Source organism: Henningerozyma blattae, chromosome 3 (genome assembly GCF_000315915.1).
Source record: "Henningerozyma blattae CBS 6284 chromosome 3, complete genome".
In the NCBI taxonomy this organism is placed as follows: Eukaryota; Fungi; Ascomycota; class Saccharomycetes; order Saccharomycetales; family Saccharomycetaceae; genus Henningerozyma; species Henningerozyma blattae.
In genome coordinates, this window is record NC_020187.1 from 424,720 (window position 1) to 439,209 (window position 14,490).

Genomic DNA, 14,490 nt, shown 5'->3' on the forward strand with positions numbered 1-14,490 from the left:
ATATTAATACAACTTATACTTCCGATATAATTTAATGCTTTTCTTAAGTAGATTCCTTGCTTCTTTCATAAATACTTTTTTTTGTTAGCAACCATATAGCTCCATGATATATCTGTTTGTTTGTTTTTTGAATTATGATTATCACCCATAATATTCCCTTTAGCTCAAACTACTAGCAAATAGAATAAATTAGAAAAGAATAGTCTTGCATAATTTCTAAAATTTTTTTTTTAAATTTCTTTTTACTCTTTTTTATTTACTATTATTATTTGTTATGATATTTTTAACATTTTCAAACAAAACATAAATTAATCATTAGAAAATATACACGTGACCAAATTTATGAATTATAAATTGGATTCTTCCTAAAAGTTTTAAAAACCTTCAATATTAACCACTAGCAATCAACTCTAAAAACTTACTATTTCATAGTATATTAGGTTTAGCTTATTTCAAAATTAGTGGGCGTAATCAGTTAGGGGCCACAGACATGCCCGCACGGTTGTCTTTATTTTGCCCGATTTGTTTTGGGAGCAGATTTGGCTAATTAAATTTTATTCGCAAAAGGAAAAACAAAACTGGAATCTAAACTATATGATTTAGCAACAAAATGAATAACAAATAGCCTATGAAAAAAGTAAAAAATTACATAAAATCCATTCAATTATATATCCATAAACGTTCCTATTGATTTACTTCAATAATTGTCTACATTGTATTATTGAAGAGCAAAATAAAAGTATATACACAAAGATAAAATGGGTGTTGCTGACTTGATTAAGAAATTTGAAAAATTTGCTAAAGTTGATGATAGTGATTCAAAAGCAACTGCTCCAGCTCCAATAAATGCTGGAGCTACACAAGTTGATAAGAAAACACTCAATAAGTCTATTGAAAAAGATAATACCATTGAAGAAAAAGATGATGCTATAGTAATGGAAACTCCTGCCATTTCAGAAGAACCAATTTCTAAAGAAGAATCTTCAATTGAAGTTCCAGAAGTTAAGAAAGATAAAGAAGTTGAATCTACTAAGGAGTCTGAATCAATCAAAGAAGCCGAGCCTGCTAAAGCAGTTGAGTTTGTTAAAGAAGCTGAACCATCTAAGGAAGTTGTACCTGTTAAAGAAGATGTATCAGCTAAAATTGAGGAACCAGTGAAGGAGGTTGAACCAGTAAAGAAAGTTGAACCAGTAAAGAAAGTTGAACCAGTAAAGAAAGTTGAACCAGTAAAGGAAGTTGAATCAGTAAAGGAAGTTGAACCAGTAAAGGAAGTTGAACCAGTAAAGGAAGTTGAACAGGTTAAAGAAAAGGAACCAATCAAAGAAGAGGAACCAATCAAAGAAGAGGAACCAGTCAAAGCAGAGGAACCAGTCAAAGAAGCTGATATACCAGAAGTATCAATTAAGGAAAATATTGAAAATCCAAAACCAACCGAAAAATTTGAGATCGAGACTGTTGCTTCTACGGAAGCTAACCCATCTTCTGAAGCCCCATCTACATCTGATCCAACGGAATCTATTATTACACCTGCTTCTTCAACCACCTCATCTAAAAAATCAAAAAAAAACAAGAAGAAAAATAAGAAGAAGAATAAGAAAAATAATTCACAACCAGAATCTCCTTCCAATGAACCAATATCTACAACAATTTCAAGGGATATTAATAATTTAGAAGTTGTTGCTGATTCGCTTAGGCAAGACTGATTCCAACGAATCCAAATTTATTGCATTGACTCAAGATGTTAAAGAAGAAATCACTGATTCAATTAATCATGATATTTCTTATAGTAAAGAAGAATTGGATAACATTAATGAAAATACTCCAGAACCATCAAGAATTGGTCGTGATAATCCATTCGAATTTGGTAAAAGGAATTTAACTGAGGAAACAGATGTTTGGGCCCACAATGCTTGGGATAATGTCGAATGGGGTGATGAACAAATAAATGACGCCCAAGAAAAGATTAAATTACAACAAGAGGCACCTGTTTCAGATTTTGATAAAAAATTATATAATGGTAATCCAGCTCGTTATTGGGATATATTCTATAAAAATAATAAGGAAAATTTCTTTAAGGATAGAAAATGGTTACAAATAGAATTCCCAAGTCTTTATGCCGCCACAAAGAAAGACGCCCCACCAACAACCATTTTTGAAATTGGTTGTGGTGCTGGTAATACTTTTTTCCCAATATTAACAGAAAATGAAAATGAAGATTTACGAATTATTGCAGCTGATTTTGCCCCCAAAGCTGTAGAATTAGTGAAAAATTCAGAAAATTTTAATTCAAAATATGGTCATGCATGTGTTTGGGATTTGGCTAATGATAAAGGAGAATTACCTGAAGGTGTAGAGGAAGAATCTGTGGATATTGCTGTCATGATTTTTGTATTTAGTGCATTAGCTCCAAATCAATGGGATCAAGCTATGGATAATTTATTTAAAATTTTAAAACCAGGTGGTACAATTTTATTTAGAGATTACGGCCGTTATGATTTAGCTCAAGTAAGATTCAAGAAAAATAGATTAATGGAAGATAATTTTTACATTAGAGGAGATGGGACAAGAGTTTATTTTTTCACAGAAGAAGAGTTGAGAGATATTTTTACAAAGAAATATTTCAGGGTAGAGAAAAATTGGTACTGATAGAAGATTATTAGTTAATCGTAAGAGACAGTTGAAAATGTATAGATGTTGGTTACAAGCTGTGTTTGAAGTTCCAGAATAGTTACTCATCTCTTGCATCTTTTTACACCTGTCGGAACTTTTTCGTTCATTTATATTAAATACACTTTCATTTTTGCTTCACATTCACGCATACTTTTAAGTTCAAATTCATGTATACCATATTATTTCATTTTATTGGTATATTACTATTTACTTTTATAATCTTCTATTTAATTTAATTCAAATATAAAAATTATTAAAATATAAAAATATCATGCTAAGAGAAATTAGGCTTAATCTGAATAATAAATGATTTTTTAATTACTTTGTGTAAAAAATGATAATGAAATATATAAAAATCCATCCATACTTTTAAAATTTAAATAAAATTCTAATAATTTCATTTCAAGAGGAATTTCTATACCATTTGATATTACCTTAGCTATATTATACGTCCCTGAATCATTATTTACATTTAGAAAATAATTAGGAAATTCTCTTTTCATTAGATCAAAGACTGTTTGAAAGTTTCTATTTGTATTATCAATTATAACCACCGGATTTGAAATACAAATAGTCGGTAATATTTGGTAAATGACAATAGGTAATCTATGTGGTCTTTTCGGTATAATTTTGTTCGATAAATCCATGAACTTTACAGGGTCTCTTTCCAAGATACTTTGCCAAAATAATTCAATATCATTATTCGAAAACGACATGATTTTTTTGGAATTTCCATTTAGTATGAAACAAGCCTGTTTCCATTGATGAATCCAATATTTTTTAATAGCTTGATTTGACTCATGAGATTGGAACGGTATAATACCATTCTGGTTACAGTCTGTAATTGAGCAAAAGCCTAATTGTAGTTTCCAATAATAAATCATGTCTTCCGACTTAAAATATTTTGCATCTCTTTGAGCAGGATCTAAGCCTGTCAATGTATCGAACAATATACCGATCGGGTAATTCCAATAAACAGGTACATTTTCGAATTCGAACCATGGGATATACGTATTTGAATCAAATTGTAATTTTAAAAATTTTCCAGTTTGCTTTAAAATTAATGGTATACATAATATCAGATAACTATTTCTTGGTAGCCTTAAGTTGACGATTGTTTCTTGCCAAGGTACTCCTGGTAGTAGTAATTCAGAGTCAATTATAATTTGAACATTGACTGAACCTTGCCATAGTAAATTTTGAATTACATTCATATTAGAGCCATATGGATTGGCTCTTTTTATTATTTTTTACTTTGGGAAACTTTTATGATTAGCCCAATTTAAATTCTTAAACACTTTTGACTTCGGACTATATAATCTTCCCAGAAAATTGAAAAAATGGCATAAGCGGCTAGAAAACATGATAGAAAAAAAAGAATAAAAAAAATCAATCAAACAACAAAGCACTATTAACAAAGTAAGATAGTATTTGAATAAATATATTATTTTAATATTTTATTATTCTATGTGATAAACAGTTGCTATTTAAACTTAATATAATAATAACATATATTAGCACATCATTAAGTCTCATAAAGAGTGCTAAGGTTTAATCTGTACAATTTCTAGTAGTGGAATAAATTAGTTCCATAAAGCAACAGTTAATAGACACATCATAAAATCCCAGATAGTAAAACTAGAAACTCCTATGAATAGAGAGTACTGGAATTTTACAAAAAATGGATTAAGAATGAGACGCATTACTGTATAACCTATAACTGTATAGTATATAATTAAATGTTTACCGGACATGTTGCATATTGTTCAGTATATTATGTGCTGAATTGTGTAGTATATAATACAGAGTGTATATTTTAATGCATTGAGTGCATTTATTATAGTTCGATACTGGGCTTGTCTGTCAAGTCTTTGCCATACCACATTGCCCACCGCTTATAGTACTTCTTGTTAAGTTCGGTACCCTTGAGTTCAAAAGCCTGCATTGCACGAATTGCACTTGCCACATTAGCAAAATGCACAGCAAAACAGAGTTTACGTGATACAATTGGTGTTACATCGAGGATTGTTCCGTACTTCTTGAAATCATTCTTCAATCCACACACACTTTCACAACAGTTATTATGACCTTCAGTACTACCACTACGATTACTGTGTGTAGAATGCATCAATTTATCTTCTCCACAGGGTAAACATTCGTTGATCCCAAAACGCTTAAAAAGTAGACATCTTGATACTTCTGGTTCAGTTACTTCATTTTTATTTTTCTGTGCAATTGAACACTTATCAATATCTACATCAGCTTCTACGTCACTGTCCCCATGTAATTCTGGTCTCAAATGTAAGCCATTTACTCTAAATAAGTTACTGCTACCTAGCCTCATAAACCCTCGAGCATCTTTCTCTTTGAAGTACTTTAAATCAATCCCACTAATTCGCTCTTGCCCTAAGATATAACTGTATTGTGTATGCAATGTAATTCTTCTCAATGGGCCGCCACTCATCTGGCTCAACACACTACCTAAGCCAGTTCCTGGCGGAATTCCAGTGATACTAACAACAACCATCTCTCGGGACTCACCACCAGTTGTTCCATCTTTACTCTTGAAACTATTATCATGTGTATCCACATCGTTCAAACTTTCTTCGGTCATAGGTTCATATTCACTAGCTGTGATTTGACCCATAGGAACACTATAATGCAACAATTCAGGAACTCCCTCCAAATCACTTTGCGACTCTCTCTCACGTTCTTGTTCATATAATTTAAAACAATCACTTATTTCGCCCCTTACAGTAATTAAATTTGCTTCTGCATTATTCACACTCATCTTCTCTTCATTGATACTACTTGGTTTCTTACACAACAAATAATTCTTTGCAAACCGACGAAACCCAAACAATTCATACCCATTCCCCAATGGTCCTTTAGTTCCATTCCCGTTACCTTCTTCATACCTTGTACCAGTGACGTGGTTATTTGGAGGCCCATATATTAGATTACTAAAGGATATTATCCGTGAGGCAGGTTCTGCTTTTTTGGTTCTATCGTCCTTTGTCATACGCAATTTCCTACTACTGTACTTTTGTATTTATATAATTCAGTATCTAGCTACACTTTTGCTCTCCTTTTTTGTTATTATGGGGTAAGATTTAAATTAACTGTCGTGATTCTCTTGTATAGCTTATTATTTAAAAAAAAATTATTTGTGACGCTGACATCACATACAAGAAAAAATCTTATTTTCCAAAAAAAAAATATTTTTGTGTCTCCCGGGGGCGAGTCGAACGCCCGATCTCAAGATTTCGTTTATACAAATTACAGTCTTGCGCCTTAAACCAACTTGGCTACCGAGAGTTCATAAGTTCTGATGTTATTGTAGACGAGATCGACTTTATACTCATCTACAAAGTGCTAATTACTATTCCTCAATATTTTCCCCTTTTACTTAATATCTTTCATTGTTGACTTACTGGTGTCAACAATGAAAAATTAATATTTCGAATTGTATATATATCAGACTAAGCCTGGTTATATATAATATATGAATCATATTCCGGCAATTATGACTTACAAATAAGTAAGGACAGTTAATATACAAACCTGAACTGTTGAAAAATGTTATGATGATACAGAGTTGCTGGAAAATAATATAATTATACTGGAATTGTAGAGAGTCTGACAATATTGAAACATACAGAAGGATGGTACAGTTTGATATTGATGCATACAGAACGTAACGATATACTTTGAGCTGATGTATATGAGCAATATGGTTATAATACAATAAAAAATTTAAAAGAAGAAATTGGCTTTATAGTAGAATGATATACATCACTGTAGTTTTAAAAATGAGTTTTTGAAAATTTCTTTAGATCATGCTGGAATATATGCAAGGTATTTGGTGCCATATATACAAGATGTAGCTGATCTAATTATTATGAGAAAGTGAGTTTTAGATGTGAAGCAGATATTCTTATTAAATTATGTAACCATATATTATTTTTGTAAACATGCTTCTTAAACACTAAAATTGGTGTTGCCCGAAAATAAATATATAACAAAAGTAAAAGCTAAGCTATATTGTACTTACTACAAAAAAATTAAAAAAGTTATTTTTCACAATATGATAGGTATTTTGCTTGTTTTCAGAAGAAGCCTATTTTTCTGAATAAAGCTCAAAATGCTAATTAGATAAAAAAATAAATAAACTGATGAAATCACGGTTACTACAGAGGCCCCATTAAGAGTTGAGTATAATCATAATCCCAGAATTGGAAAAAGAATTTTAGTTTGGAAATACCTATTGACTTGTTCTGGAAAATAACTTTATTATTCTTATTTTTTCTTAAAAAGACATTTTTTGAAGTATTTAATTTTTACATACTTAGTTTAGTTAATAATTAAGGTAAAGAACAATTATGAATAGAGTTTTTTTTTTTCACTACATAAAGGGTATACTTTATAAAAGAATATAGATATTTATAAAGTATGTAAAAGAAGAAATCCAAATTTACATCAAAACATCGTTATTAAATAAGGCCTGACTATCTCAAATTCTAGTAGCTTAGACTTTAAAATAACTTATATGTCGGCTAATAGTTATTTTAACTAACAGGGAGGACTTAACACTTCATTAATAGTTCAAGGTTGAAAATATTAATTATCTTCACCTTATGATAATATAGTTAAAAAAACCATATAGTAATTAACGAATGATATTCTTATTACCAGTTTTGGCACTTAGAAATACAAGTTGCTTGCTCCCCCTGCCTGTAAATGAAGGAAAAGAAAAAGTATAGTATCTCTTAACTAACCAAATCTAAAGAATTAGGAGTTTTCTAAATATTTACAATAGTAACGTATCTTTAAATAATCTGATACTCTAACCAATACAGTGAAACTAGGAGTATAATAACACAAGATCTAGGGTTGATGCACGTCCAAGAAGTTTGACATTAAATCAATTGAGAGAGTGAGTTAGAAAATAGCCTAAATAATAAAACCTCGCTTCCTGTTCATATAGATACCAGAGCTATTTTTACAAAATTTTCAACAAAATATTTTGAGGATGCATAATCGAGTTCAAGTTATTAACATCAATATATGTATCAGGAATATCTAAGGTCACATACCAGATTAATAAACCAACCTGTACTTAATTCGAAAACTATTTGTGGTCATATTAGTATCCTTAGTACCGTACCCACATGTTGATTTTTATATTATTGTAATTATATATCTACAATTTTATAATAAAATCGTTCATACAAAAATTCTCTATTATACAAGTCGAGTATTATCAAATATACATAAGATAAACTATACATCACAGTCAATTAATTTTAGGCTCTTCCTTATTAACTGAATTTTGGACTGTGACATCACACATATCACCACGGCGTGATGTCTCTAATTTCATTAGTTCACGCAACAGCATAGTAGCATATGCACTGATGCCTAGCTGAAATTTTAAAATGACAGCAACTTTATCACCACCTTTTTCTTTACTAATTCTTTGTAACTTATCCTTCATATATTTCTGACCATTTTCTTTTCCTCTTTTATTATTCAAAATTTCTAAATCACTGTTAATTAATTGCTGAGTGTCAGTTTCATATTTGATAATATTATATTCTAATTCTTTTGGCTTGTTAATCACAACTCTATACGTACCAGCTAACGAGAAATCACGTACTTTTCTTCTCATTTCAAATGGATTCATGCCATCTTTTTTCATTAATTCAACATATAGTTCTTTTAATTTTTCATCTGTTGGGTAAATAACATCAAACCCTGGTGTTGGCAAGATCATATCATCTATCGTATATTTCCCTTGATCTATATCTTCCTGAGTGACCGCCTTAGCACGAACGAAGTCTGCTTCTCTCAAATCTTCGTCAAATTCCTCTTCCTTTTCTTCGGTAATGATTTGTTCTTCATCATTCACGACTAAATCACCGGGAACCAATTTTAAACCATATAACTCAATTCTTTTACTAGCAACAGCATTCCACACATAACTTTGATAAGCATGGACATACATAGTTCTTAAGTTTCTTGGAATTTTCATTATAGCTGTATAATAAGCATTGGCAGAGTATTTCCCATCTTCACCTAACGCTTGAGACGAAAGAAAATGCAAGACAGCATTTTCAGCAAGACACTGTCTTGGCATCTTTTTTAAAGCCTCTTTAGCATCTTTAGTTTCAGCCCAAATTTTACGAGCTTCAATAGATTTTGGTTGGACATTAGTTTGCTCTGATAAAATCAATTCAACAGCATTTTCCCAATTTTCATTCAATAGTTCTTTACCAATTTCATGAGTGGAAACACTAAAAGTACCAAATCTTTGCATTCCAAAATAATTGATAAATCCATTATTAGTTAATGATTTACATCCTTTATCTAAAATGTCTTCTAAGGTCATGCTGGAATCTTCATTAACTTGAACATCTCTAATAACAATTACAAACTCATTACCCTGAAGCTCACCAAGGTTTAAGCTAACATCTTCATATTTGAAACCACCTACAGTCATACCTTTCAACGTTCTATTTAAAGCATTTAATCTATCTACACTTAGTTTAGAAATTGATAATCTTTGGCAGGTAACACCTCTACGATCCTTTGTACCTGCAAATCTAATTACACGTGTTGGGAATCTTAATAGCTTGGCAATAATGTTTACCGCATCCATAGTATCTTTATTTTCTTTATGCAATGTGAAATGTAAAAATTCCTTAGTTGGACCATATCCCCAATTTTCGACACCATTAGCATCTTTTGTTCTTTCCACCAATTCTTTCTTGTTTACTCGCGATTTATTATTACTTCTAGCAATTTTAAAACTATTGCTATCTGTAGTAACAGACTCTAATTCATTATTAAAAGCAGCTCGTAACAAATGATGAATCTTTGTCCTTTCAGTTTTATCATCAAATGTCTTGGTAGTCTCCATTGAAACAGCTTCACGATAAACTTCTTCAATCTTAGAAACATCTTCTTCACCTAATAATTCAACAAGCTGAGCACGAGATTCTGACTCAGGTGTAAATGAATGTCTTTTAGCTAGTTCTTCTTCACGATTTTTCTTATTTTCTTCAGGGCTTTGCTTTGCTTTCTTTGGCATATTAAACCCTTTATCAGTTAGATTAACAACATTACCTTGCTTATCAATTTCATTCACCAAAAAATCAGTGTATCTTTGTTTAATTTGACCTTTGAAACCGCAAATTTCAGGGCTTAAAAAGTAAGTGATACCAACATCAGCTTCTGAAATTCCATTATCCACAACATTTACTCTAGCCTTCTTGCTGACAGAATTCTCGACTTGAGTTTCTTCTAAGCTTCTTTTAGCAGGATTATCTTGAATTTCTGACATTTATTCTACAGGTATAAGGCGATAAGCTTGAAGATTGTTTCCTTTTTCTTATTTTTCTTCTAGAGATGAGCATTTGAAAATTTTTCTTAAATATATTATTTTCTTAGGAAAAAAAGCCGCTTTGATATTCAAGCCTTGGAATTTATTAAAAGATCGCAACTAATAGAGAACATTAATAATGAGGAATAAATTAGTTGCTTTGCTAATCATTTAGATACTCACATAGAAAACTAATTGAATATCACAAGTAGAGGTTGTTTTAAGTATTCTTAAATTAAATTCCAGCATGAATTATGATAACCCTGGCATTGAAGACCTGTACGTAAATACCCGCTGGCATAATCAGTTCAGATATATGGATACATTGCCTGATCACCTCCAAGAAAAAATTAATAAAAGTTTGCGCCTAAAATCTGCAATTTATCCTGCATTGCAACAAGAATACAGACAAATATCATCTGCACTCGTTACTACCAAGTCCAATGAAAATAATAATGTGGAGACCATTACACAATTTCAAAACCAGGGATCTGTTTTAAAACGATACCAAACATTAGTATCACAAAAACCTGACTGGCATGCGCCTTGGAAATTAATGAGAGTGATAAAAGGACATAATGGTTGGGTACGCTGTGTACAAATTGACCCAGTAGACAACGAGTGGTTTGCTACAGGTAGTAATGACACAACCATTAAAATTTGGGATTTAGCTTCAGGTAAATTAAAAATAACATTGTCTGGCCATGCAATGACTGTTCGAGATATTGCAATTTCTAATAGACATCCCTATTTATTTTCTGCAAGCGAAGATAAATTGGCTAAATGTTGGGATTTAGAGAAAAACACTGCTATTCGAGATTATCATGGCCATTTATCTGGTGTTCATACTGTAGATATTCATCCAACTTTAGACTTAATAGCTACAGCGGGTAGAGATTCTGTTGTTAAATTATGGGATATTAGAAGCAGAGTCCCTGTGGTCACATTGATTGGGCACAAGAGCCCTATAAATAAGGTACATTGTTTACCAGTTAATCCACAGGTTATAAGCTCATCAGTTGATGCAACTATTAGATTATGGGATATTGTTGCTGGTAAAGCGTCTAAGGTTTTGACACACCATAAAAGAAGTATTAGAGATATTGCATTTCACCCCTCTGAATTTTCAATGGCCACAGCATGCACTGATGATATACGTTCATGGAAGTTACCGGAGGGCTCATTACTAACTAATTTTGAAGCTAGCAAGGTCGGTATTATTAATTGTTTGAGTATAAACCAGGACAATGTTTTATTTGCTGGTGGTGATAATGGTGCCCTTTCCTTTTATGATTATAAATCAGGACATAAATACCAATCTCTAGAAACACAAGCGTTACCAGAATCCCCTGATGCTGAACGTAGTATACTAGCAAGTACGTTTGATCAAACTGGCTTACGTTTAATAACTTGCGAGTCAGATAAAACTATTAAGATGTGGAAACAAGATACGAACTCAACTGTTGAAACTGCCCCAGGGTTACCATGGAACCCGACCCTTCAGTCTCAGAGATTTTAAACCTTTTTATAAATTTGATCCTCCAATATCATTTGTTTCTATATATAAAAGGTATTATTGATAGAATATCCGTTTAAGGCGATTCACGTGATGATCACTATTTTTGAAAAATTCTCAAAAAACATCATTGATGAGATAGAAGATTCTCGTGTAAAAAACAATGACAATATTTTAAAGGGCTTATCTAATATGGGATAAAAAAAACATTCAGGGAATACATTGAATAGATTATTCTACATGAAAAAGGATACGATAAGAAGCAAATATGGCACCAGAGGAAGAGAAAAAACCTGGGATTCCACGTAAGATAGAAAGAGTTGATGAACTTATTGTAAAATGTCAATGCTGGGTAAAGAAAAATGACGAACAACGTTTGGCAGAAATTCTTTCTATCAATTCTAGACGATCTCCACCCAAATTTTATGTCCATTATAGTGATTTTAATAAGCGTTTAGATGAATGGGTTACGACAGATCGTATTATTTTAGAAAAAGAGGTGATATATCCTAGACCACCATCACCTGAAGATGAAAAAATACCCAATCGCAAAAAGAAGCAAAAGATTAAACAGAGCCAGTCAACTTTAGATCTTGTGGAATCTGCTACCTTGAAATCAACCAATGCCTCCAGACCAAATACCCCTGCACCTGGTACTCCAGGTACACCCGGCGAATTAGATCTTGATAACTTGGATGTCCAGGGTTTAAAAGGTGAATTAATATCACAGGAAGATGAAATCAAAAAATTAAGAACATCAGGATCAATGACTCAAAATCCACATGAAGTTGCAAGAGTTCGAAATTTAAATAAAATCATTATGGGTAAGTATGAAATTGAACCGTGGTATTTTTCTCCATATCCTATTGAGCTAACTGATCTAGATATCATATATATTGACGCATTTACATTACAATATTTTGGCTCAAAAAAACAATATGAACGCTACAGAAAGAAATGTACACTCCGACACCCCCCTGGAAATGAGATTTATAGTGATGACTATGTATCATTTTTCGAAATTGATGGGAAAAAACAACGAACATGGTGTAGGAATTTATGTTTATTATCTAAACTATTTTTAGACCATAAAACATTGTATTATGATGTCGATCCATTCTTATTCTATTGTATGACAAGAAAGGATGAAATGGGACATCATTTGGTAGGCTATTTTTCCAAAGAAAAAGAATCTGCTGATAATTATAATGTTGCATGTATTTTAACATTACCACAATATCAACGAATGGGGTATGGTAGATTATTAATTGAATTTTCATACGAATTATCTAAAAAAGAAAACAAGGTTGGTTCACCTGAAAAACCATTATCTGATTTAGGTTTATTATCATACAGAGCCTATTGGACAGATTCTCTAATTAAACTACTTGTAGAGCATGGTAGTGAGGTCACTATTGATGAAATTAGTTCAATGACTTCTATGACAACAACAGATATACTGCATACAGCAAAGACTTTAAATATTTTAAGGTATTACAAAGGTCAACATATCATATATTTGAATGATGAGATTATTGAAAGGTATGAACAATTGAAGGCCAAGAAGAGAAGAGGTATTGACGCTGAAAAATTGATATGGAGACCACCAGTATTTACTGCATCACAATTAAGATTTGCATGGTAATATGTAATTGTTTATATATATATTTAAAAGTCGATGTTCTATATAGATAAAGCTAGTCAAAGGGAATTGGCTTATGAATTTTTGGGCTAGATTTTGAAGCAACAGATGCAGCAATAGCGCTTGGTATTTGAATACCGCAACAATCACCCCAAGTAGAATGGACATGTGTTTCTTCTATATTACCATCTTTACCATGGATATGCGGTAGTGATACACCTTGAGGACAAGGTAAGAAATCACTAAAATAAAAATGTTGCATAATTGGTAACTTACCTAGTACTTCAGCACTATACATCTTTATCATACCCTCAGAAACTTTGGACCATTTTTTAACACCACTAATATCATCTAACATTGGTGAATGCCATCTTAACGTAGCGGTTGTCTTTATTGAATTAATAAAATCAATGCAGCCGAAGTACATATATTTATCTTTAAACATTTCAACCATTTCTTCATTATGAATTGAGATTGGCTTCAGATGCTTATGTTTTGATAATTGAAATGCACCAAATAGGAAAGGTAAGAAATGATAATCATCTAGACCCCAAACACCATGGGACCCTGCAGGTTCTAACCAATATTTTGTTTCTATTATTCTCATAATATTTATATATTCCATAAAAATTTTTAAGACTAAATTGGTAGAATCTTCTAGTAAATTGAATATATTATACTTTGTAAGACCATATAAGAAACATATGAAATTTAGTTCATGCCCAGAACCGTAATCAATACGTTGTCTATTCCCCCATGATTCTACCAAATAAATGGATAACTCTTGTATTTGGTTTGGATCTAAACCATTAAAATGAGACTTAATTAACTTTTCCGAATTTTGATTAATGTCATCATAAAAACTTTTAAATTCGACTTTACCAAACCTTGATTTGGTGCTTTCTATATCAGATTCTACGGGGTATCTTTCGATGATGTCTCTAATATCTTGCAACAATGAGAATGCGTTATTTATTGAGTCGGATAAAGGTAATGATAATTGTGAATTTTGATAATCAACGATTGAATTTGCTAAAGTTTCAATAAAATCTACTAAATCCTGTTTTGTTTTAGAATTAATCCAAATAGTTAAATCTTGGCTCGATAATAGTCTTTTTTCTGGCATGCTAATCGCCGTTATTTAGAGATAACAACAAAATATGTAAATTATTGTGTTAAAATATATATATATACATATATATATATAGTTAGATAGGTTTACAAGTAAAGTTGTATAAAGTAACTGTTTATGTTTTTATATTTATGCAATTTTCTAAT

General features: G+C 31.4%; 7 protein-coding genes and 1 non-coding gene across 8 annotated transcripts; 3 read left to right on the forward strand and 5 right to left on the reverse strand.

Moving 5' to 3' along the window:
- Nucleotides 1–758: 758 nt before the first annotated feature.
- Nucleotides 759–2,646, forward strand: TBLA0C01800 (class I SAM-dependent methyltransferase; the record flags this gene model as incomplete). The annotated part of the gene is given in 2 exon segments (XM_004179464.1): nucleotides 759–1,691; nucleotides 1,693–2,646. Coding segments are annotated over 2 exon segments (1,887 nt in total).
- A 338-nt stretch (nucleotides 2,647–2,984) lies between these two features.
- On the reverse strand, nucleotides 2,985–3,884 carry ATG5 (Atg5p; the record flags this gene model as incomplete). Its single annotated transcript, XM_004179465.1, has 1 exon — nucleotides 2,985–3,884. One exon carries the CDS (start codon nucleotides 3,882–3,884, stop codon nucleotides 2,985–2,987), a length of 900 nt encoding a protein of 299 aa, XP_004179513.1.
- Nucleotides 3,885–4,507: 623 nt separating this feature from the next.
- SSP2 (Ssp2p) lies at nucleotides 4,508–5,692 on the reverse strand (the record flags this gene model as incomplete). Its single annotated transcript, XM_004179466.1, has 1 exon — nucleotides 4,508–5,692. One exon carries the CDS (start codon nucleotides 5,690–5,692, stop codon nucleotides 4,508–4,510), a length of 1,185 nt encoding a protein of 394 aa, XP_004179514.1.
- A 207-nt stretch (nucleotides 5,693–5,899) lies between these two features.
- Nucleotides 5,900–5,988, reverse strand: TBLA0Ctrna6Y. The gene is given in 2 exon segments: nucleotides 5,900–5,936; nucleotides 5,949–5,988. It is a non-coding gene; the product is annotated as a tRNA-Tyr (tRNA).
- A 1,978-nt stretch (nucleotides 5,989–7,966) lies between these two features.
- PUS7 (pseudouridine synthase PUS7) lies at nucleotides 7,967–10,015 on the reverse strand (the record flags this gene model as incomplete). Its single annotated transcript, XM_004179467.1, has 1 exon — nucleotides 7,967–10,015. One exon carries the CDS (start codon nucleotides 10,013–10,015, stop codon nucleotides 7,967–7,969), a length of 2,049 nt encoding a protein of 682 aa, XP_004179515.1.
- A 286-nt stretch (nucleotides 10,016–10,301) lies between these two features.
- Nucleotides 10,302–11,573, forward strand: PRP46 (mRNA splicing protein PRP46; the record flags this gene model as incomplete). Its single annotated transcript, XM_004179468.1, has 1 exon — nucleotides 10,302–11,573. One exon carries the CDS (start codon nucleotides 10,302–10,304, stop codon nucleotides 11,571–11,573), a length of 1,272 nt encoding a protein of 423 aa, XP_004179516.1.
- Nucleotides 11,574–11,838: 265 nt separating this feature from the next.
- ESA1 (NuA4 histone acetyltransferase complex catalytic subunit ESA1) lies at nucleotides 11,839–13,215 on the forward strand (the record flags this gene model as incomplete). The annotated part of the gene is made up of 1 exon (XM_004179469.1): nucleotides 11,839–13,215. One exon carries the CDS (start codon nucleotides 11,839–11,841, stop codon nucleotides 13,213–13,215), a length of 1,377 nt encoding a protein of 458 aa, XP_004179517.1.
- A 52-nt stretch (nucleotides 13,216–13,267) lies between these two features.
- Nucleotides 13,268–14,338, reverse strand: RRD2 (peptidylprolyl isomerase RRD2; the record flags this gene model as incomplete). Its single annotated transcript, XM_004179470.1, has 1 exon — nucleotides 13,268–14,338. One exon carries the CDS (start codon nucleotides 14,336–14,338, stop codon nucleotides 13,268–13,270), a length of 1,071 nt encoding a protein of 356 aa, XP_004179518.1.
- Nucleotides 14,339–14,490: the final 152 nt, after the last annotated feature.